General features: G+C 39.9%; 1 protein-coding gene and 1 long non-coding RNA gene across 2 annotated transcripts in view; one reads left to right on the top strand and one right to left on the bottom strand.

Annotated features, from left to right (window-relative positions):
* ahrra (aryl-hydrocarbon receptor repressor a) overlaps positions 1-22,220 on the bottom strand; it is a 79,125-nt gene extending 56,905 nt beyond the window's left edge. Inside the window, exons 1-3 of the mRNA XM_007559843.2 lie at positions 21,866-22,220; positions 21,383-21,475; positions 19,864-20,045 (exon numbers count right to left, since the gene is read on the bottom strand). Of these exons, the coding sequence (XP_007559905.1) occupies positions 19,864-20,045; positions 21,383-21,444 (244 nt within the window). The 5' untranslated portion in view covers positions 21,445-21,475; positions 21,866-22,220. The remainder of the gene's footprint in view (positions 1-19,863; positions 20,046-21,382; positions 21,476-21,865) is intronic.
* On the top strand, positions 715-13,518 carry LOC103143352 (uncharacterized). The gene is made up of 2 exons (XR_476782.2): positions 715-2,046; positions 12,275-13,518. It is a non-coding gene; the product is annotated as an uncharacterized LOC103143352 (long non-coding RNA).
* Positions 22,221-22,411: the final 191 nt, after the last annotated feature.

The following is a 22,411-nucleotide window of genomic DNA, read 5'->3' as shown; positions in this document are numbered from 1 at the left end:
AAATTTGACTGGATATAACTTCAGTTGTGGAAAATAAAAAAAACACTATAAAAACCAAAAATGGCTAGAAGATTTCATATCCCGGCCAATAAGCTCTTGAAAATCACCAATAAATCTAGTGGCTGTTTATTCTTTTTTTTTTTTTGACTGTGCATCAAATTGACTAGAAATATTTGTTATGGATGATATTATTAGAGATATTTTTGAAGCTGTAAGAATGACTGTTGCTTTTCTATCTTAAATGACTGTTGCTTTTCTATAATAAAATAATTTGAATTTCTTTGTATGAAATTAATGCCGATATTATGATGGCATAAAACTATTTTAACACAAAGCTATCACAACATAGGGATGCCCAACACCCAATGGTTTAAAATTTAAATTGGTTTAAACCTTCAATTATCAATTATAAATTTAAACCAATTGTTTAAATTTATAATGTAAACCATTGGTTAAAATTGTAAATTTTAACCAATGGTAACAACCCCTCACAGAGGGTGTGAGCGGTTGTTACCCACTCACACCCTCTTTAATTTTTATATTATCTCTAATTTGAAAAATATTTAAATATATTTATTCAATGATGCCTTAAATGACACAAAAGCCTTTTTTTTTGGAAAACTCTATGAGCATCTTCCCTATGACTTCTTCTAAAAAACACACTTGAAACATCCCTTACTTTTATTAATGATCAAATTTAAATAAGATGAAGAAAAAAAAATCCCCACACGATTATGTCGCTCCTCCCACTGCCACCATTTTTTTCATTGAGCAAATCCAAACGACATTAAATAAACCAAAAGCTCTAAGCCTTCCAGTTGTCTAAAAGCTAGGATTGGTTTGGTCTGGTTTGAGCATGTCGCTTATGTTTATTGTATTTCATGTTAATCTTCGTTTTACTTTAAATCGACTATTAAAGGTCCCCTGAGGGACGGGTGTTCCAAACTAGTCACGGCTATAAACTAGCAAAAAAGTGAACAATAAAAAACATACGAGATTCGAATGTTGCTACCCGCTCACACCCTCTGTAATCAAAGCAGACTTTATTGTTATTTACCCAAAACATAGTGGACAATAAGTCCTCACCAGATAGAATAAGTTGTTCCAGCTCATCAAATTGTGATGTTTGTGTTTTTTTTGTTTTTTGTTTTTTTTTGTCACGACACCAGCAGCGAGCGAGTGGAACGCTCTGAATATGGCCTGGAAATCGACAGGGAGTTTGGCCAGGAGACGGGTTGCATGAGAAGAGGAGCGGCTTGAAGTAGCAGGGAGGAGAGGAGCTTGCCAAAACTGAAGGCTTAGGCCTGAAGGCTTTTGGCAGGTGTTTTGTCTCTGCTATCCATCCAGCTGCTGACTACAAACATGGGAGGCGTTTCAAGAAAATCTATTAGCTGTTTGGACAGGCTGTAATCTGAGTGATCTTCTGCTTTGCTGCTTGTACTCATCTCTGCAGGCTGACTGCTAATTAATTTTTTACAAGACTACATTTTATGAAATAGTGAAACAAAAAAGAAGAAAAGACAATGACGTGTCTGTGAAAACCTAAAATTAAACTTTAGAGCCTCTGCTGTAACCTGCAATAATAAGTTGTGAATTACAACTTGTATGTTTTTTTCTTTTTGTCTTTTCAATGATTAGCAGGGGTGTAATAAGATTTTGAACGAAATTACCCAACATAGTTGCTCCTCAATATTTCTCATTTAAGCTTTACAAACAACTGTCTGTTTGCTCTCAGATATGAAGAGGACTTCTTTGAGATTTACACCTTGAATGTGTTTACGTGGGTCTCATTTTTAAGTAAGACAGGAAGTAGTTCTTGAGTTGACCAGTTGTGCTGACAGAGTTGACTACAGAAGGCTGCCTTCTGGTCTAGCTAGCAACATTCGGTTGCAAATGCGTTGAAGAAGCTTACATTACCTTTTGAGTAGTTTGTCTGCCAGCACAGAGACAGAAACTATAAAAATACTGTGACTAGCTGTAACCTGCTAATGACGCTAATGATGCTAATGTCGGGGTGTGCTGCGGAGCTTCCTGTTGCCATCAAACGTGAGTCTGAAACCATGTTTACATACGTTTTCTCGAGGATTCAATAATTATAATCTGTTTATGGATTTAAACAATGTAGCTTTGCTAACTGTGACATCATAATATTGACCCCTCTCCAGCTAAATGTGGGTTGTTTCGTGGCAAAATAACTTTTTTCCGTTATACTAGAAGCATCATTCGTTACAAAAACACTTTTAGCTTGTCAAAATAAAAATCACTTCCTTTTCTGTTCATTTAAAAATTCAACTTTCTAGCTAACTCACCACCCTCAAAATGGTTTACAAACATTTAACAAAAAACAAAACTGGCACTTTGACGCATTCAGTCATTCAATATTAACGTGTTTATTTCTTTATATTATTTTTCCACAAACATTATTGCAAATTTGTCCTAAGTCAAAAGGGCACGATGGAGGACTGAGGTAAATAACACATTTTATCATTTTTTTAAGTAATTTAAATCAGCTCATCAGTTTTTGTTTTTTTTTGTTTTTTTTGTTTTTTTGCACAATTGAAGGGAAATTGTTGAATGCATTTCTAATCCATGTGAATGTAGTGGTGTAAGCAGATTAGAAGGATGAAAATATTTTTCAGACTTGAGTTGGCCTTGAGATGAAGGATTTATGCGCATCTCTGCTTATTGTTAATGCTAAAGTAAAGGATCTGAAATACTTTCATTGCTCAAAATGGAAACGGATGCTGAACCGAGATTCACTAAAGCACAATTTGAGATTCATGAAATCTTTTTTATTAACTATTCTGTTCATGAAAACACAAAAAAACTTAGCATTTCAGCACTTTGAATTAGGAAACAAATTCTACAATATCTCTATTTCTAGATTCTGTATCTGCTAAAATTGTGATTCTTAGTTGCTAAAAGTATTATTGTAACTTTGTCTGATTTTGTTCTAATCGTGTATTGTCTCATCTCGTGAGCGGGATACATAGTTGCATCTCCGTTGATTAGCAGATAAAAATGCGTGCAGTCTTTCTTCAGACAACTCCTAGCTTCTGGAAAATCAGCAGCATAATTAACCATCTACCTCAACAGCCTCAGTGCCATCAGCAATCACATGGCTCTTCCAATTAGGTCAAGCCCAAGCCTTTTCTACATGAATTGGCCCATCTGACATTTTTATAACAATGTTGATCCAACAGTAGTTGGATGGGGAATTGGTGTTGTGATGGTCCAATGAATTATGCAAGCCTGTTTTTTTTTTGTTTGTTTTGTTTTTTTGTCCTTCCTTTCTCCCTCCTTTTATTTCAGACAACTTCTGTTTAGCTCACAACCCCCATTGACCTTTTTAAAGCACGGCACTCTGTTCAAATTATTCATGGTGTTAAGGCTGCCGCGACATGTTGACCTCAATTCAGAGTCTTCCTTGTGCTGCGTATCTTCCAATCAAAGGCATTTCTCAAAACTAGTCGAGAGCTGAGCAAAGCGAGGAAAAAAAAAAAAGGAAAAGGAAAGCTCCGGCGTCAGTGGCTAAAATAGAAATAAAGTAAACAGAGCAAGTCAAAAGTGGAGAGTGGGAAGCAAGCTGGAGCAGCAACAGACGCGGTCAGGCTGAGGTTGCCCGACAATTGACTCTTAAGGTGTGGCGGCTTCTCCAAGAGAAATGGGATTGAGGGATTGAGGGAGATTAACGAGCTCGGGGATAGCAAAACAAAACCAAAGAGAGGGCAGCCATAACTTGTGGTAAATATTAGTCTTTCCTCCATCTTTTAAACTTCTGCTTCTCAAATCATGACTTCATCAATTAGATACATGAGTTTACAATTTTTGTGTTTGTTGGATTTCCTAAGATTAGGAATTTTTGCAAAAGTTGCACATAGACAAGTGTAGCAATTGTGAGCCACATCAAGTTGTTTTCCATTGAAGCTGCAGTATGTAACTTTTATTAAAATATTTTTTTAACTTATTTATTGAAACCATCACTATTTTGTGACAGAATGGTATAAGATAGATAATGAGTGAAAAAGATTGAAAGAAATTCTCCTAATGCTATCTGGAAGCAACCGCTGCTACGCTGCAGCTAGCATAGCCTGTCGTTAATGCTCAGACTAGTTAGCATAGCCACCGATGACGACAGATATTGGTTTTCCTGCAACTGTAAATTGTTTCTCCACCATTAGCACATTTAGAAGTGAGTACATGAGGATGATTGACAGCGCTAAGCCCCTCCTCCTTGACAGGGCTAAGCCCCTCCTCCTGGCTCTGATTGGTTGATTTTGTTTGGTGCATTTCTGCAGACGCAGTATTAGCTCAGTTTATTTGTCTTACACAGTTACGACATAGTGACAAATATGTAAAAAAATAAATACTGCACTTTTAAAGATGAATAATAACTCATTAAAAATGTAAACGAGTGTGCTATAGATGTGTTGTAAAGATGATAAGGCATTCCAAAGGAATCCACCATCGACATCGGCTCAAGATAGAACGGCAATCAGTATCTGCGGCCCACGAGGATTTCTAAAAGCACCACCGCGTCGTCATGCCTGAGACATGTGAGCGGCCGCAGCGCCTTCGCCCCTTAACTCGTTTAGGGACACGTTGAGGTAATTTTCCCCCCGGTTTACGCAACATTGCGTGACAAGAGGATGGGTATCTTGTGGATCCAATTGCCCTCTGCGAGGGCGGGTAGTGCCTCCATGAATGTGGCCTTTGAATGGCGATGGGCTAGTAGACAATCTATACTTTACTGTATGTGGGAAATGGCCCTGATGTGACTTCAAAGGCCACAAAGATGTTATTATGCCACCTCTCTCCCCCCCTCAAGCCTTTCTGCTTCTGAGTCACAAGGAGGGAGTCTCCTCTGATCTGTTGTTTTCCCTCTATGTTACACATGGGATGCTTGGTTCAGATTCCTGTTTTTACTTTGGTTGGTCAGTCTCTCTCCGAGAGATAGAAATTGAATTAAACCTCTCTTGGTCAGAGTGCTTTTATTCTATTGAGCAAAAATATTGTTAAAAATACTGGGCATCAAAAGAACGTGGTTTATAGGCTGTTTGATGGAGGATTTGCCTTTAAAAATGTTGGTTTTTAAAGGTAAATAAAGACAATTTGAAGGGACGGAATAGAATATATAAGGTATATAGGTATTATAAATGAGGATAGCCAATCGTAAATATGTTCAAATCTTCCATATAATTTAATTTCAAGGTACGTTATAAAACTTTTCTTTTACGTCCTATTCCCATTGGTTCTGATCCCTGCTTTGGTCAGCTGATCCTCATGAGATGTAAAAGGTTGGTTATTCCCTGGTAGTATCTGTTATTTATTGGAGAAACATAATCACATTTTATCAGACTATTAGTAGGTTATAGAAAATCACTTCAATTCAGCGCCAATTCACAACAAATGCACCTTACAAAAAAAACATGTCAATTCGGTCCATAAAATTCATCTAGAAAGATTACAAGTCAATTATATATGCTGCAAATTGATCTTTTAATAATTAAAATACCTGGCAAAGCAAAATCAAAACGTTTCCAAAGTTTGTACGAAATAATGAACAGTATGTACATGTGTAAACAGGTTAGTTTTGCTGAAAAATGTTCTTTGTTGCAAATTACCTCAAGGCCAAACATTCTTAGTTGGATTTAGGTCTGGACTTTGACTAGGCCATTCTCACCCATGAGTATATTTTGATCTAAATCATGCTGTTGCACTCCTCCTACGCTGCTTTCAGTATTAGATGAATCCTAAAAGCAGGTGGTTGCAATGCGTTTTATTTTGGGGGCGTCAGGGTAAATGGGGCGAGGCTCACTTTACATATTATTATTATTTTTTAACAATACCAGGTTTTCACAGTCACATACTTCCACCGCATACTTAAGCATTACTTTCTGTTGGTTTATGAAATAAAATACGTGTGGTTTGTGGTTGTGTTGCGACTAAATGTGAAGAAACTCAAGGAGTGTTAATACATTTACAAGCCGCTTCTCAGCAGAAGTTTAGACAGATACTTGAAACTGAGAGAGAGGGAAAAAAAAATTATTATTATTATTATTTTTTTTTTTTATCAGATTATTGACGCTCGGGTGTCACCGGTTCCATATGTAGTGTGGATGTGATCTCGCTTTGATTCGGCTGCTATATTTACCCCAGACACTGAAGGGCTGCCACATCAACACCTCACCTTGTCAAAACTTCTGCTGGGCCAAGTGGATGTTTGACGGCACGAAACGGGATAACACCTTGGCGCGACGGCGTCGACATGCTTAATTTGCCGAATGACGCCGGCGACATCCTGAGCAGAACTCGACGCGCGAAGCGAGTGTGGAAGGATGAGGCTGCGGTCCTTTTGTTCTCCTCCGTCATTAACTGACTGTTACATTGTTTTGACACCACTACTTGTTCGTTGCAAAAGCCCGAGGCGTGAGTATCTGCTTATAAGAGCAGCTAAGAATCTGCTTCAGAGAGAGAGAGAAAAAAAAAATTGTCATTGTGTGATACGATTATGATCGATCAATATTAGATGAAGAGATTTATTTCAAATTTCCCAACTAATCTTCCTGCACTCAGACTAATTGCTGAACATTAGAGCAACAACCACGACTACAAATTAGGAGTCATCTTTTATGTGTGTATGAAAAAAAAGGGGGAAAAAAAATGTAATATGACTTTAAGAGTGTTGTTTGGAAACAAACATGGGTACTACCAGTTCTACATCTGACAAACGACTCTGTATGAAAACAGGGATTAGGCTGTCAGTGCTCCGGCTGGATAAACCCGCGTGCGCGGAAGAACATGTGATGCATATTTAAAACATTTGCAATTTGATGATGAAAACAAATCCTGGCACATTAGCGCTGAGAATTTCACCCCTTCGCACGCAAAACTTCCAGCTGGGGAGGGCCTCAGTGTGGGCGTGCCTATATATATATATATATATATATGTATATATATATATATGTGTGTGTGTTTAAGTGTCGCCATGGGTGAAGCCCGCAGCTGTTTAAATTCAGTTCATCTGTGCAACATGCCAATTTGAACAAGGTCCTCGGGGACGAAAACAGAGCGACACCTCTCTTCAACATCTCTTTCCCGCTCTTTTCCACGCTTCTAAACACGTTTTGCTTCCATCACCAGATTTATACGCCTCCCTGGCTCCCCCTTCCACACCCCCATTTCACTTATTCAGGCTCAACAACCATGTTGAGCTCAAGCACCTGATATGATGATCTGACCCGATCTCTCCGCTCGCCGTTATTCACCATCTGTCAGAGGTCGCGACCCCGTTCTTAAAGAATTAGATCAGCGCTGAGTTAGCCTCCGAGAAAAAAGGTCCAAGGCGCCGCCACCTGAGGCAGCTACGTAAAAAAAAAAAAGGTCACGAGGAGCGTTTAGAGTCCATTAATGTAACCGCAATTCAAGTGTTGAGCGCGGCAGAGAGTTGATAAACTGTCAGACGCGTCATTTAAAGTGAGAGTCTCTGTTGTAGGAGTTGAAAAAGAGTGACAGCTGAGCTGCTGGCGGCAGACAGCAGTTGTAGTGAAACGGCTGTATGATGAACGGCGAGAGGGGGGAAAAAAGCAGAAGGTGGGGGTTTGTTTTGGCTTCAGAGCGAAGATGTGAGATTTGAGGGGATTAAAGGTGTCAGCTCGGATGCCTGCAATAAAAGTAAGTGAAGTGTAACTTTGAAGACACTACAGAAAGTCAGTCATCGCCTCTCAACTAGAACGGCTCACATCCTGCATGTTCAGTGGATGTTCTGACAGTAAGCTGTCCCTACATGACAACACTGACATTTCAATCCAAAAAATACATTAAGAAATAAATGTATTTAAATCTGAAAAACAATTACTTGTATAACAGATGACACAATATAACACATCAAATATTACAGCTCTATTGATGGTATCTATGATGCTTTATATTAAAGCAATCATTTAAAGGGGTGGTGTTGTCTATTTTCCAAGTATAGAGTTATATTTTATTACATTTTAATCAAGTGTGCATCTTCAGTGGTAAGAAAAATGCTCAAATATCAAACACAACTCAAAAGAAATTTGACAATTTAACACCGTGAAATTGAGCTCTGTCTCTTTAAGAAGCTCCTGCTCCTTCCGACACATTCAGCACAGGAAAGCAGCACCAAAAGATTTTATTCATTTGAGCTAAATAATAATTCTTAGTTGCTAATTTGGAGAATAGATAGCTAAAAAAAAATTAAAAATTTCTCCCATCATGTCTTCGACCTTTTTCCTGCTCATCTTTCTTTTCCACTTGAACTGCGGTTCAAACCACTCAGAAACCTTTGCAGAGCTTTTACAACTAATTCCCCCTGTGGGGGTTTTTTGGTTGCTGAACTTGTAAGTGAAGTAGTTACTTACAGATGACTTCTCATTTAAAAAAAAAAGACTAATAATTTGAAATATCTTCCAGGGAATTTTTACCTGCATAGTTGCGGTGGTTTCCAACTTTTCCCAACAGATATTATGTAAAGAGTTCCCACTTGGGAGGATAAATTATTATTTTTATATGTCAGCACACAGAAAACGATGCAACGCTTGGATGAAATCCGGTTTGGCGCTCTGTTTACCGTGGAACATTTACATTACACCTTCCTTTCTGCTGGCTAACAGCTTCTGCCTGGAGGCTGCAGAGCTAAAACAAGCACAAGTCACGCAACTGCCTCACTGGCTGTCTCTTCCTCTCACTCCCTCCCTCTACACTCAGAAGAAACACACACACACACATATCTTAATGTACACCTGTGTGTCTTGGTGAGATGTTTGCCCCTGTAACAATGCACCTGAGTGCCGGTGAATCAGAGGTGCCGTCGGCCGAGGTTCAGTCTCGTTACGTCTTCATTCTCCTTCCCCCGACAACAAGAAACCGAGGCGCACGTGCGCGTTTGTTCTCGATAGAGAAGAGTCGTCCATCTGCTCGTCTCTCTCGCATCGTAAAGAAATTATCATTATTTTTCTCGTCCAGCTCACTCATTCAATCATAATTCAGCTGAGAGCGAGAGTTCATTGAAAGTTCAGACTGATGTGGGAGACAGTAGCGAAGGCCCTGCCAGCCAGCGAGAAGCACAGAAACCTTTCAAACACATTCTCTTGTCCTCTTTAATTACTCTGCCCCTTTCTCACAACAGTATCTGCCTACGATGCCGCGTCAGCATTCATTCAGATTAGATCGTGCATCTCTGAGCTTAAATAAAACAATATACCCCCTCCACCTACCCCAAAGCTTCCTCGGCTAACTCTTAACTTCATGTGACATGCTCTGAGGAACTATTTTCACTCAGCCGGGTTTATGCCCTGCTGTTTTTTGTTTTTTAATCAAAATGCAGCTGAAACGGGACCTCGTCTGGTTGACGGTAGTTAGCGTATCGAGCTGTATCGGGTCAGATGCCGCTTTGGTCCGCAATCTTTTCAAGCGCATGGAAACATATCGATCAACGTGGGGGGAGGGGGAGGGCTCCGACAGTTTGTGCACACTGATGCATGCTTTGATTAAGATAAATGGGGGGTGACGGATACAGCAAACAGCCAGATGAAACCAGCATGCAGACACGGGCGGATGGCAGAGGATACATGTGTTAAATGTGGTGAGGCTGTCTCGTCAGTCTCTTGCTTCGAAAAACCAACGCGATCTTTATCAGTGAGGCAGCTTATCAAAGGCACGTGCCTCCTCTCTTTTGCTCTGTCTGCCGTTTGTAGAGCAATCAATAATTATGGTCAGCAAGCTACAATTTGTTCTCTTACGTTGACTACAACTTTGCCTCTTCGACGTTTTCTCTACTGCCTCCTGACAGAGCGGCAGTGTCACGGTTCATTCATCAGGCAAAGCACATTGTGTATCCCTCCACCAGCTTTGGCCATAGGCAGACTGCACTACTGAGACCCATGAGGATGATGTGCTGGCGTCCATGTTTATCCGGGATATTATATTATGATATAATATTCAGTCAATGCTAGAAGTGAAACAAAGCACAGTAGGGCTTTTCTTCTGAAAACAGCCAACGTTTAGGAAACTTACGGGAAATTGTTTGACTTTGAAGTTCCTAAAATAAAAATAGCAGTTCTGAAGCTTAAAGAGACACTTTGGATTTTTTAAAAGTGAGATTTCAAGAAGTTTTTCTCAGTAACACTTCCATAACTTTAATAGAAAGATGTTACATTGCAGTTAGTTTGAAGAAAACAGAAGGAATCCCCCTTCATATTGGAAGGCTAACTGCTTGTTTTAGCGCATTTTGGCTACTTAAGCAAAATTAAAAAGCTATTTTTAGTGTATAAGGTATTGGGAGATATCAAACATTACCTCTTTCGACTTTATTTAACACCACAGTTGTTCAGTTGTCTCTGTTGTCTGAACCAAACAACATCCTGTGTGATCATTTTTAAACCTGGACAATTTTGAAAAAGTTAAATTTTGATACCATCATATGAATGACAAACCAGTAACTAAAATACAAAGTCCACTCTGTAGTTTTCTGTGTGTTTGGTTAGTCTCATGTGGGAATCACGGCACTGTGCAGTTTGCTAGCCACTGTTAGCAATGTAAGCCAGTAACAATTTCCCTCAATTTAATTTGTACAAATACAAAACAACCATGTTCACAAATTGACATTATATACCACTGTGTGTCCTATTTATTGAGACCCAAACCATCAAAAAGTGCTAACAAAGAGTTTACGCAGCCATATTGGATATTAAACTAACGGCTTAACTAAAAGAACAGCAATAGATGTAACAACGGTCTATTGTGGAAGCATTGATGTGAAATACAGCACATTATCCCAAGCATATAAGCATTTTCTGCTTGAGTTCTTGAAATTGATCAATTTAGCTAAAACAGCGGCTAGCTAAAACTGTCTGGGTACCTGTTAGCCTTCCACCACTCTGAGGACTTCCTTATTTTTTTAGAAGTTAATAGTGACATAACATCTTTCTACCAGAGGTGAAAAAACTAATTTCATAACTACTGATGATAACTTTGTTTTTATCACACTTGGGAAGGCTAAATCTCTAAGCTATGTTAAACGTTAGAGTAAAGACCAACAAGGTGTGTATTTGTTGTAAAGGGGAATTGATGTAAATTCCTAACCTGGAATGATGTGAAATAATCTCTGAAATGTGCAGCAGCTTGTATTTAAACAGCACAAGACAAACTGGTTTTCTCCCTCAGCCAAACAGTTTTCTTCAGAGCAGCATGTAAGATTTGTAATCGTGTAAATTGAACACGCCGTTTTAAAACAGCTGGGAAATGTCAGCATGTTTTGCAGCATTGCTGCACTGTTAAAGTGTCACCATAATATAATTATCAAGTTAATCTCCAGGGGCTTTGGAGTGCTTGTTGCTTCCCTCCTTATCCCTCTGCGCTCCCCTTGCTGAGGCGGAGCGCCTCGCTAAGCGGCAGCCGTGACACTAATTGCACACGACAGCTTCCAACAATGGTGTTGGACCAACAAAGGCTTCTGCTCCCTCTGCAGGAGTCCCTGGCTGTCTATTCATACTCACTTACACCCGAAACACACACTATACCCGACTGTTTGCACACAAACACATCACCCAGTGCTGCGTGGCTGCCTCTGGCTGTTACAGTGAGGAGTCTAATGGAGCCCCCTCTGCAGTACTGATGGGAGTAATTCACTTATGGCCTCTGTGATCTTGAGGGGCTCTGCTGGCCCCCTTTCCTTTAAAAAGTCCCACTCTGTTGAAGTGAATTCAATGTCTACGGCGACTGAGAGGCCCCAACAAATCCAGGGTCATTCCTTGATTTAACTGTCATGCTTCTTAGCACACACAAGGGATTAGCATTGCTATTCTTTAGTACTAGATAGTAACAATTGTGTTTTACCATTTCAGACGGAGTGTATTGAAGAGGGTGGGCAGAGTCGCACATTAAAATGAAGAACCAAACATATCTGTGTCTTGTTTTTGAATTTTTGAATTGCTAGAACTTACTAAAATTTGAAAATGTAACCTGAGCAAGAGGAAAACCAGCCTAGTCAAAGTACAGTAAGCAAAAATAGGCCAATAGATGGGCAAAGCAAAGGTGTACTGGTTTAAATTCAGCTTGTTTCAAAGCAAAAGTAATGTTTTACTCTCTTGCCACTCTCTTGAGAAGCGCTTGACTAATTCTTGTCAACAAACACGACATTTAAAACAAACTGCGGCTCTAGTGCACCTAAATCAAGGAAAGGGACGTTAAGAAAGTGATTCAGCCTGCAGTAGGTGTAGATTAACCTAAGCACCGTCTGTGCTTTCAGCTGCAGTACATCTTCACAACTTGTTGCACGAACGTACAAACATCGCATGCGGAAGAAAGAGGAAGAGGGAAGCTGTAGCAGTGGCACCGAGGCCTGATCACGCACTGTTCATGGTGGAAGGTGATTTTCCTCAACAGATGCCAGTGCAACAAACAAATGTGTTTAAGAAACGACTGAAAAGGAGACAAGAGAGCAGAGAGCAGGTCGGTCTGACCTACCCATGTCGCATGAGGAAAGCTGTAGGGGGTTTCACACCAACATCATCACGTAATTGGGCTTCTGGCTTGGAGTGACATTTTAGTGTTTTTTGGAGGGAGTCTGAGTCTGTGCTGGTCCATTGAAGTGTGTGTCAAGTTGATGCGTGCTATCCAATCATGTTTCACTGATTCCAAGTGATGCTTATCTCCTTGACCCTCTAACGCCGTAATTGGATCAAGCAGTAGGTGCAAATGGAAAAGCCAAAGGTTCTCTAGTATCTACCAATCACCTTTAAACCTTCGCAAGGTTTAAAAGTTCAGTCTGACAAAAGTACAGATAAAATAAAGGTATACAATTTTTAAACAAAAAGAATTTAAGGTACACTTAAATTCACTTTTTTGTCATATTGCAGCCACAAATTTCAGTGTCTTTTTTGGGGGGGAATTTTATGACAACACAAGATATCTGAGTAAAGGGAACTTTGTACAAATCAATGCCACACTTTTCAGATTTCTTTGCTTATGCGCTTTAAGAATATTTATATAATCCAATCAGTGTATCTAAGTTGAAGATCTTCCAATGTAACTAAATTGTCGCATTAGAGAACGAGAGCCCCGCTTTAGATGTCAGGAGTGAATTAACTTTGTTTCAGAAACAATAAATTGACCACACCGTGACCTTTCCGCGACTGAACCTTTGCACTTCATTCGCTATCGTGCCGATACATCTCGGATTCCGCCTGACCATCTTGTCTGTGTGTTAAGGAAGGAAAAAGTGTAGGGTCACTGGGAGTTTAGCAAACACAAAAGTCTGTCTATGATTTGACCTGATCCACAGTTCCACCCTTGAGCAAAAAGACTCCATTCAGAAGCGGCTGTCACGCTGCTGCACTTCCCGCTTTAGGAAATCAAACGGCCTGCACTGGTTACGACCAAATTTGATACAGACCTGATATGGGAAGAATAAACCTAAAGTAATGGCAACGTGGTGGCTTACCTCTGTGAAATTGTTTTTTAATTACCTGGTGATACAATAAAGATTCAAACTGATTGTTGTGTCTTATTTCCCTCCTTCCTCTGTCGGGTGGATGGGTTACAAAACTGTCTCCTGTCTACTTGCTGACGTCACTTGCCTGGCGTGAGTCTGTGGGCTCTGTGGTGTTTCTCTTCCTCTTTTATTATAGCTCAGCAAGCAGATAACAGCCCAAGGAAACTCATTTTGAAACTGCACTGCATACGCTTGATTAGCAACACATATCTACACCAAAGCGCTGCTGTTCTTTTGTTGGTTTTTTGTTTTTGTATTCTTTTCTGTCTAGGTTTATGTTTTCCTACCTTGTCACTACCTAACATGGCATGAAGGCTAAGAAAGGAGGTTCAATGGAGCGTCCAGCTCAATGTGGATACGTTTACATCAAAGGCCTTTATACACAGCTGGCTTATGAGATCCGTCTCAGAGGAAACACTGGCTGGTGCAGTTCACAGTTTCTGGAGCTTTTGGGTGTTTATTATGAACTATAAAAATACATTTTTGGAGAGGAGAGATATAAGCCATAAAATTACTCACACTTTAAATCAAGCTAGATTCAAGCTAGATTTAGTTTTTAAAAATCTAGTGTCAGATAAGGGTTAAGTTTGACCAGTAGCCACTTTATTTTGTAAACTTAAACATTTTAATGAAAATCTAATGGTGTTTGTTTAGTCAGCCGCAATTCCAGTTCACCATTTTCAGCAGAGATCAGTAAGGCTGGTGTGTTTATGCGGGTTATATGTTCATAATTTAACTTTGAATAAAGCCTTAGCTAGCTTAGCGCTAATGCTGAACTTGCTAGCAAGTTGAGGTCCTGAAAGACGGCATTCAGGGAGAAGGTTTTAAAATAGATTTAAAAGCTTTTTAACTATTTCATAATTTTTATGCCTTAATTGTATCTTTTTTGCAACAGAAAACAGTTGGGCAGGTATGTTTATCAGGGGTATAGTTTTAATTTAACTGTGAATAGAGCCTTAGCTAGCTTAATGCTAAAGCTGTACTTGCTAGCCAGTTGAGTACCTTATAGACGTTATTCAGGGAGAAGTTTCTGGAAATCTTTGAACCATTTTATGTTTTTATTACTTAATTGTGTCATTTTTAATGGAGGGCAAACAAGATAACTAGATGAAAAACGGCTTGAAAGTCATCAAGCTTGAGCTAACAGGTGTGAAACTGTATCGTTACTGGGTTTATTTGGTTTTGTTTGATCTAGACTTGGAGGTTTTAAGTGTATTTTAATTGACGTTATGCCATGTGAGGACATTTTCAAATATGTACTACAGTCTTGATGATGAACATATAAATATGAATGACAACAGTTAAAATTTTATTTATGCAAGTGTCTTTTAGCCCTTGAAACTTAATGTAACATTCAAAAAATAAAATAGCAGTTTAATGTGTTAGCATTTACAAAGCTGCATGCATAGTAAAACCTAAAAACAAACAGAATATGTTTCTGGATTGTATTAACTACATGTATGTTTGAATTATTGCTAATATTTCAAATGATTCGCCTGAAGTAGTGGAATAGTTAATGGTTTGTAATAAAAAAAAATGTGCAAAAAGATTATTTAAATACTTTTATTCTGAGAAAAGTATGATGACTCCAGCTATTATCCTTAAAACTGATAAAGTAAAAGGATCTTTGCTCAACATTTCCAATGGTTTTAAGAAACCAAAGTCATTTCAGAAGCACACGAATCTGTTCTAAGAGTTTCTCTGTGCATCTGACAGACATTTTTCATGCCCTTCACACAAGCTAGATTTATAGATTGAAAAAAGCAAGCAAGGAAATGTTGCATAAATCAACTGCTGTGTAAAAACATAAGGGTAAACATTAACTATGGCTTGATTTATGCCTGACAAAAGACGTGACCATGCAGAAACGCAAAGAAAAACTATTAAACAGATGCTAACAAACTTTTGATTTCCAGTTTAATATTCTTGTTTTGGGATTTTTTTTAATACATCAAAACAAATATAGTACTAGGTGTACTGTTTCAATTTATCAGAAATGCTGTGGTGGGTTTTCATGTGATGTTGAGAGTCAATTTAATGAATTAGGGTTTGAAGCGACACCACTGAAACAAGATGTTGGTTACACCATTTCCCTATTGGGCAACTGACAATTAAAAACCTCCCACTATATGCAAACACCAATCTTACTGAAAAGAAAAGAAGCTTAAAAAAAGCAACAAATTTCAAGGGTTTAATTGTTTTGGGGTTTTTTTTTTTTTTTTTTGGAAGGGCGGGGTTAGCAAATATACAAATGTAAAACCATCTCCTACACAACACAAAGCTTTTGTACTGCCAGTCACTAACTTACTGTGGCATAGTGCCTTGCTAATCAGTACATTTGCAGAGCCTTAAGCTTTCTAAAGTAATATAAACTCTCCATTTGTGTCCAAAGAGAGGGGAAACCGTTGGCCGCAGCAGGCAAATTAAACACGTGCTGCACTCCTAGTTGAAACCACAACACAGGCACACAAAGGCCACAGAAAGCAATGCAATATTGTTGGACATTGCTTTAGACGCATAGCGTGCCAACAGCAAATAGGTGGGTGTTAGCAAGAATTAGATCAGCTGATCTGATAGCCTGAAGAGCGCATTTCATTAGGCTCATTTACTGTATAAGACTGTGAGCGTAGGAGAATAAATAGACTTTTAACCGTGAGGTCTTTGGGTTCTCCGGTTTAAAAAAGCCTCTTTTTCTCTTTTATCAGTGTGCAGTGTCGACACCTGGCCTGTTGGCTTTAATGTCAGATGAAAGGAAATGTATCATACCTGTCAAGTCACAGGAAGAACAAGGGAACTCCTTTTAGAAAAATTCAAACCAGAACCTAGTGTGCCTGTGTTGTGGTTTCTTGCTGCAAGGCAACAGTTTGTTTCTTTGTTTATTTTTTTGAATATGTGCAAAAAAAAATACCAACAACAAGAAGCACAAGTTCAGATCTTTTGTTTTACATATTTAAGGAAGTGCAAAGTTATCAATATTCCCGCTCCAAATCCATCCACATAATCATGCATTTATTACACGTACAACCCATAATATCACTGAACCCTTTTTTTAGTAGTTAACCCATGACTACAGTATCTGTTTGACTTTAATTACAGTGGATGAACAATCGTTATTTCTTTCGATTTCACAAAAAAAAAAAAACTAGCATGTGATTGTTTGAACAGTTTTGTCTGCCAACTGTGAAACCCGCAGGAGAGACGATCAAAGAGTGTTAAATTAATGCTAAATATTTAACCGGCTCAGCAGTTACAAAGAGGGCAGCGACCTAACACGGCAGAGAGGAAATTACAGCTCACCTGTTGACGTGCAAGCAAATTCACACCTGACTGGAAAAAAGTAGATTTAACTCAATCTTTGAGGAAATACAGAACATTTTCACTCCTAAAATCTATGATCTCTGGAGAGTTTATATTTAACTTTTTATTTCATTCACTGTCTTACATTCTAACAGTCATACTAAACCTTTTCTTGCATATTGTATACTATATGGTATAGTAGTATTTTAACACAGTTTTCTGCCTTATGACTATTTAATAAACCACGGAATAATTTCATCTGATTGTATTTTGTTTTTAAGTACATCAAATGCTGATTGGCTGCCTTCCTTGAGATCAAAGTGAAATAGTAAAAACTGTCAGTTGCTGGTTTTTATTTACACACATGCAGGTAGATACAGCCTGAAGGTATATTTGTACAAAGTACACAGGTGAGCACTTGTACAAATCCTCCAAAAAGCACCTGCTTCATGACCTCTATCTCTGTCTCTCTGAATGAAAAAAATAAAAAAGGTCATTTTCTGATTCAGTCAATAAATGTGTATCTAACAGTCCAGTCTGTTCTCAAAATCTAACATCTGCATAATCATCAGCAAGCAACTTCACACAGCCCCTGCTGGACAACATAGATAACTGCACCCTCAAAAAAAAAAAAAAGATTCTTCCTCAGTTAAAACGGCTCATAAAGACAAATGAAACTTAAAGCTGCAGGTTTCATGGTTTCATGTCTTATTTTCTGTCAGTGACTCATAGACAATTCTGACTGTTGTTTGAAACCACAGGAAGGATGTGGACATGTACTTTGCTGCTCATCTTAGATTTATGTAGCAATGCTCCAGCCTCGCTCCGCGTTCGCACTTCGGATGGGGATGATGAGGGTGGAGGAGGGTGAGGGTGGGACAAGAGGCGTAGGGAGGTGTTGATAATGTGGGTCAAGGCGGTTCATCAGATGGAGGCAGCGCAGAGAGACTCCAGATGTAAACACAACCAAATCTCTCATGTTCCTCTCTAATTAATCTCATTTGTGAAGCAACAAAGGTCAGATAAGCCAGTCACTACTGCCACTAATAACAGCAGAGGAGGAGTAAACAAATACAGGCCGCGGGCCAGATGCATGTTCCAAACGCTTGCGGCGTTTCCCACGGCGGCGTCTCGGATGTTTGGAAAACAGAGCGCAACTCCGAGCTGGCGAAGACGCCAGCTGACGATGCGACTCACTTCCATCGCTTTACGAGAGTTTTCCTGGATTCCCTCGGCTGGGATAATTCTCAGCATCGCCCCATGCCTCGGAAGCGAAAGATATCTTTACCTCTCCATGAACTCATGGCCACTTGGTTACTCAGATTAGCACCTGTTCTTCAACTTTGCGTGCCGGCTAAGCTAAATGAGTATTCAGGTACATGCCAAAGAGAGAGACAGAGACAGAGAGAGGGAGTAAGCATGTGTGTGAGAAGGAAGGAGCCAACAGGATGCCAGTTGTTGGGTGTCATGCCAAACCAAGGCACCGGATGGTGGAGATTAAGCGTACTCTGGAGATCACCGGGGCAAGGGGGCAAAACTTTTAGTACAGATGAAGCTTACAAATCCCCAAACAGACTTCTCAGAAACAATGATGGGAACTTTGTTTCACCCCATCGAGGCAGACACAATAAGCGTTGAACTTTGCGGGACCTTGACTTTTCCTCCCCATTCGCCTTTTTATCCTCCTTACTCCGTGTCACCACATGTAGACACAGTGGAGTTTCACCGAGGTTTCTGAAAGCTACGGCTTCAAAATCACTCAAATTTTTTCAGTCACACCATTCCTACAGTTTTGAAGCGTCAGAAAGCTTCGCTGAGATCAGAGTTTTCAGAGCTCACCCTCAACCATCAATCACTGTACTGGTCAACTGGCTACAAGTAAAACTACTGATCCCATGTGTGTGGAGTTGGTGGAGGACCTAGGAGGTAGGCGAGACACTTTTCAGGTGATTAATTAACTTAGCAAGCTGAAACACAGAGGAAAACTCCAGAAAACACGAGAACAAACAAGAGAATCCATTGAAGAGAAGTTGAAAACAGAGTGCTGAATCTTGCCTCTGAGTACATTTACCTCAATGAACTGAAAATACACACGCACGGAAACTCTGGAGTCAGAGTAACTAAAAACGGAATCTAAAAGTTTATTTCAACTATATTTTCTTTATACTTGCAGAGAATATCAGATTTGTTGTTTTGGGAATTTTTCTTGCCTTGTAAAATGCAGTCAAGTTGTGAGAACTACTTGACCGTATGCTGATTCACTCTTGCTAAGGAAACAGTTTCAACAATGACACCTGATGAGTTCTTTTTGTAGAGAAAAGCTATTACATCACTACTATGTTGCTGTTTATAGTTTTAAATCTCTGCGTTAATACCCTGATGCTGTGCTGTTTTTACTCAAGGTTATCATGTTGTGAGAATCTCATACAAATCGTGAAAGTTTCTCTCTGGGAATATTAAGAGGCGAATGTCACACGCTGCTGTTATTTCACTTGAAAGAAAAAAAAAGAATCTAATTTTCATCATCTGCGCCTGCAGCGTTTCCATTAATAAAGCAACATTCAAGGCCAGAGGCAACTGAATACGGTCTTCAGGGACACATGAATATTTGAAGTTCATGGCGGAGCAACATGAGGAGCAGGAGGAGGAGCAAGACGGCGCGTGGATCAGAAAACAAGACTCCAAATCAGCCCCCTTTCCATTTACATGTAACAGAAGTAAACAAAGGCGCAGCTGTGATTTAAGCCAGAAAAACAGATTTTTTCTCTCATATTTATGAACCGTCTTGAACTCATGACTCATCCTTAGCAGCTTGGTAAAATGTTTATGCTGTGGAGTCTCTCACAAGCATTCCAGAAGAAGGGCGCTAAGAGAGATGGGAAAAAGATGCCCTGACAGAATATTCTCCATTAAAACAAACAACTTCAAATTAACTATTTTCATCAGCCGAAACACTCCACACCGTCTTCTGTGCTCGCACAGTAAGGGGGAATGGGGGAACCAAAAGTTCTGAGCACCACAACACAAACTTTTGAGGCACTCTTTACCTTGGAAGAAGCTTTTGACGCGCAGGTAGGAGACGGCGAGGCGCAGCACGGACAACTTGTCCAGTTTGGAGATGACGTCCGGAGGGAACGGCAACAGGCTGGCCAGGCGGTCCAGCTCGGCGTTGAGCCTGTCCCTGTGCCGCTTGGACGGGTTGCTTTTCTCGTTGGCAGAGGACGGCTTCCTGTCGACGACAAGGCGGACGGGAATAAACGTCGAGACGTGAAAGTTTGGGATCAGGCGGGTGTAAAAGACAGAAGCATTTCCTTCGGTGAACTTCTGAAGCTAAACTTAGACTTGAGAAAACAAGCCGACAAAAATGACGCATTTGGTGAACTTTACTTAAAACAGTTTTTTATCTATTTAAATGTATACCTTATGTCAGGTTTTTAACATCACAGGAAAAAAAAATACACCTGACAGCAAGTCTATCAGCTTGGACCCTGAAGCAGAAATGACTACTAACTTTGTCAATTTTTCAGCAAAACTTTTTTTCAGCAAAGTTACTTTTAGGAAATAATCTGCGTTAAATGCAAACCCAGTCTTCATAACCTCATAACTCTCTTAGCATAAAAACAGGTTTATTTTTAATGACTCTTGCAGGGCAAGCACCGCAGAGTCAAGACTTGATAAAACCACACTGCGCACAAGGAAGTCTTTCCTCTCTGCCTTAAATACACCATAAAACCACATTTATTTGTCTCTTTTGACAATAGGCTTGGGGTGGGGGGAAAATGACTAAGAAACAGGAATCTTGCACGATAAAACCCGTTCTTCCAAGTGTTTTCCGACAGTAAAGTTAGTGTGGGAAGACTTTGTGATTTTTCCCGGTATTATCTTGAACAATTGCCGTTGGTTTGACTGGAGCATGGAGGTGCAAATTAAGATTTTTGCTGTTGTTTTATTTTTCACTTTACCAAAATGAAAACAAAAAACAAAGGCAACCACAAAAACAGCAGAATACCATTGTGCTCGTTTCATTTTAGGAGCTGAAAATGTCCATGCAGAGAAGTGGTTTTGATGTGGCAAAGATTTCCTCTCAGATCAGCAGCAAAAGGCAGGGCCGACCATGAAAACTTTATAAATGCCACAGGCCATTTTTGGGGGGGAGTAGGAGGGAGGGGAAAAAAATTACCACTTCCCTCTTTATTAACTTATATAACAGTTATCACTATTCATTACATCCCTTAGGATCAAATACGAGAAGTCTGCATCACATAAAGTGACGAGAAGTCACTAAAATAAAAATAAAGAAGCAAAAACCTAATTTATCAACTGTTCAGCCTCATTATCTTAAAACCATGAACTTAGACTAAAATACTTGTAAAATCTACTCTACGGTGAAGACTTAATTCATAAATATGCAACAAAAACTCCAAAAGCAATTGTGCTTAAAGTTTCTTTTTTGTTGTTCTCAAGAGTAAGCCTGAAAAATATATAAATAATTATAATAATAATAATATACGCGCACTCGCGAGCACTTATCTAATACATGCACAAGATCAAGCATGGCTCCTTAACTGTTTCTGGACGGGCTTCCTCCTCTTTCTGCCCGCGTACATGCAGTCTCCAGGTGGGATCATGATCTTGCGCTCCTTGGAGGTAACAGGTGCGCTGCGGATAAGACACGGCAAGTTAGAGCTGCTTTACGAAGCGGCTGGAGGAAGACACTTCCAGGGCACGTGCAGGATGACAGCTTCAAAAGCAGCATGTTGTTGACCATTACTACGTTTCCAAAGGTCAAGCTTTGACCCCCCCCTCCAGATCAAATGTGTAGAAAATGAGTGCATCCCTTCCGTCCCCCCCATATTAAGTTAAGATGAGCTGGAGAAGTTGTCAAACGTAAATGCTTAAATTATCTTGTGTTAATCATAACTTATTGATGATGTTGTTAAAAGGGCGGTGCAAATTCAAAAACAGCATTTAAAAAAATGATCACGAAACTTAAAACAAAACAAAACAAAACAAAACTAATAAAAAAAAATCTGAGAATAACACACTAACCCAGAATCTCCGTGGATTAAATCCAGAATCGAGTTGGCTCCAGAATCACATCCACTTTAAAATGTTCCAAAGAGATGCGCCTGGCGGAGGTGCACCGGCTCCGGGAAGCGATAGATCCAGCGGGAAGACAAAACACAACGCGGCCGGGGTCCCTGCACGAGCTCCGCGCTGATGTTTTCATCAGCGTCGCTCTGCTCGGAGGCAGATGTTGACTGATTCTTTATACCCAATTGAGTCGCCTTGACTTCCTCGCGTTTCAGGTGGCGGATTCCTCTGAATGACATGTCGAGCTCTTCGCACGCAACTCGCTGCCTCGCAAAAACCGGCGCGAGCGCACACACCACCACACGAGCTCACACACACACACAGAACAGGAGCTTATGCTGCTTTCAAATGCTGTGCGTAACGTGGGAATTGGTCGTTTTATTGTGGTTTGAAGATTATCGAGACTGTGGTTCCCACACTGAGCATCCAGCTTACGAGGGGGAGTTGGGGTCGGTGTGTGGGGGGTTAGGGGGGGTCTTATGAAGTCTGTGGCTCCCATCT

The sequence above is a fragment of the Poecilia formosa genome, unplaced genomic scaffold (assembly GCF_000485575.1).
Source record: "Poecilia formosa unplaced genomic scaffold, Poecilia_formosa-5.1.2 Scaffold108, whole genome shotgun sequence".
NCBI lineage: Eukaryota > Metazoa > Chordata > Actinopteri > Cyprinodontiformes > Poeciliidae > Poecilia > Poecilia formosa.
The sequence above is the reverse complement of the archived record's forward strand: the minus strand, read 5'-3'. Positions and strand labels throughout refer to the sequence as shown.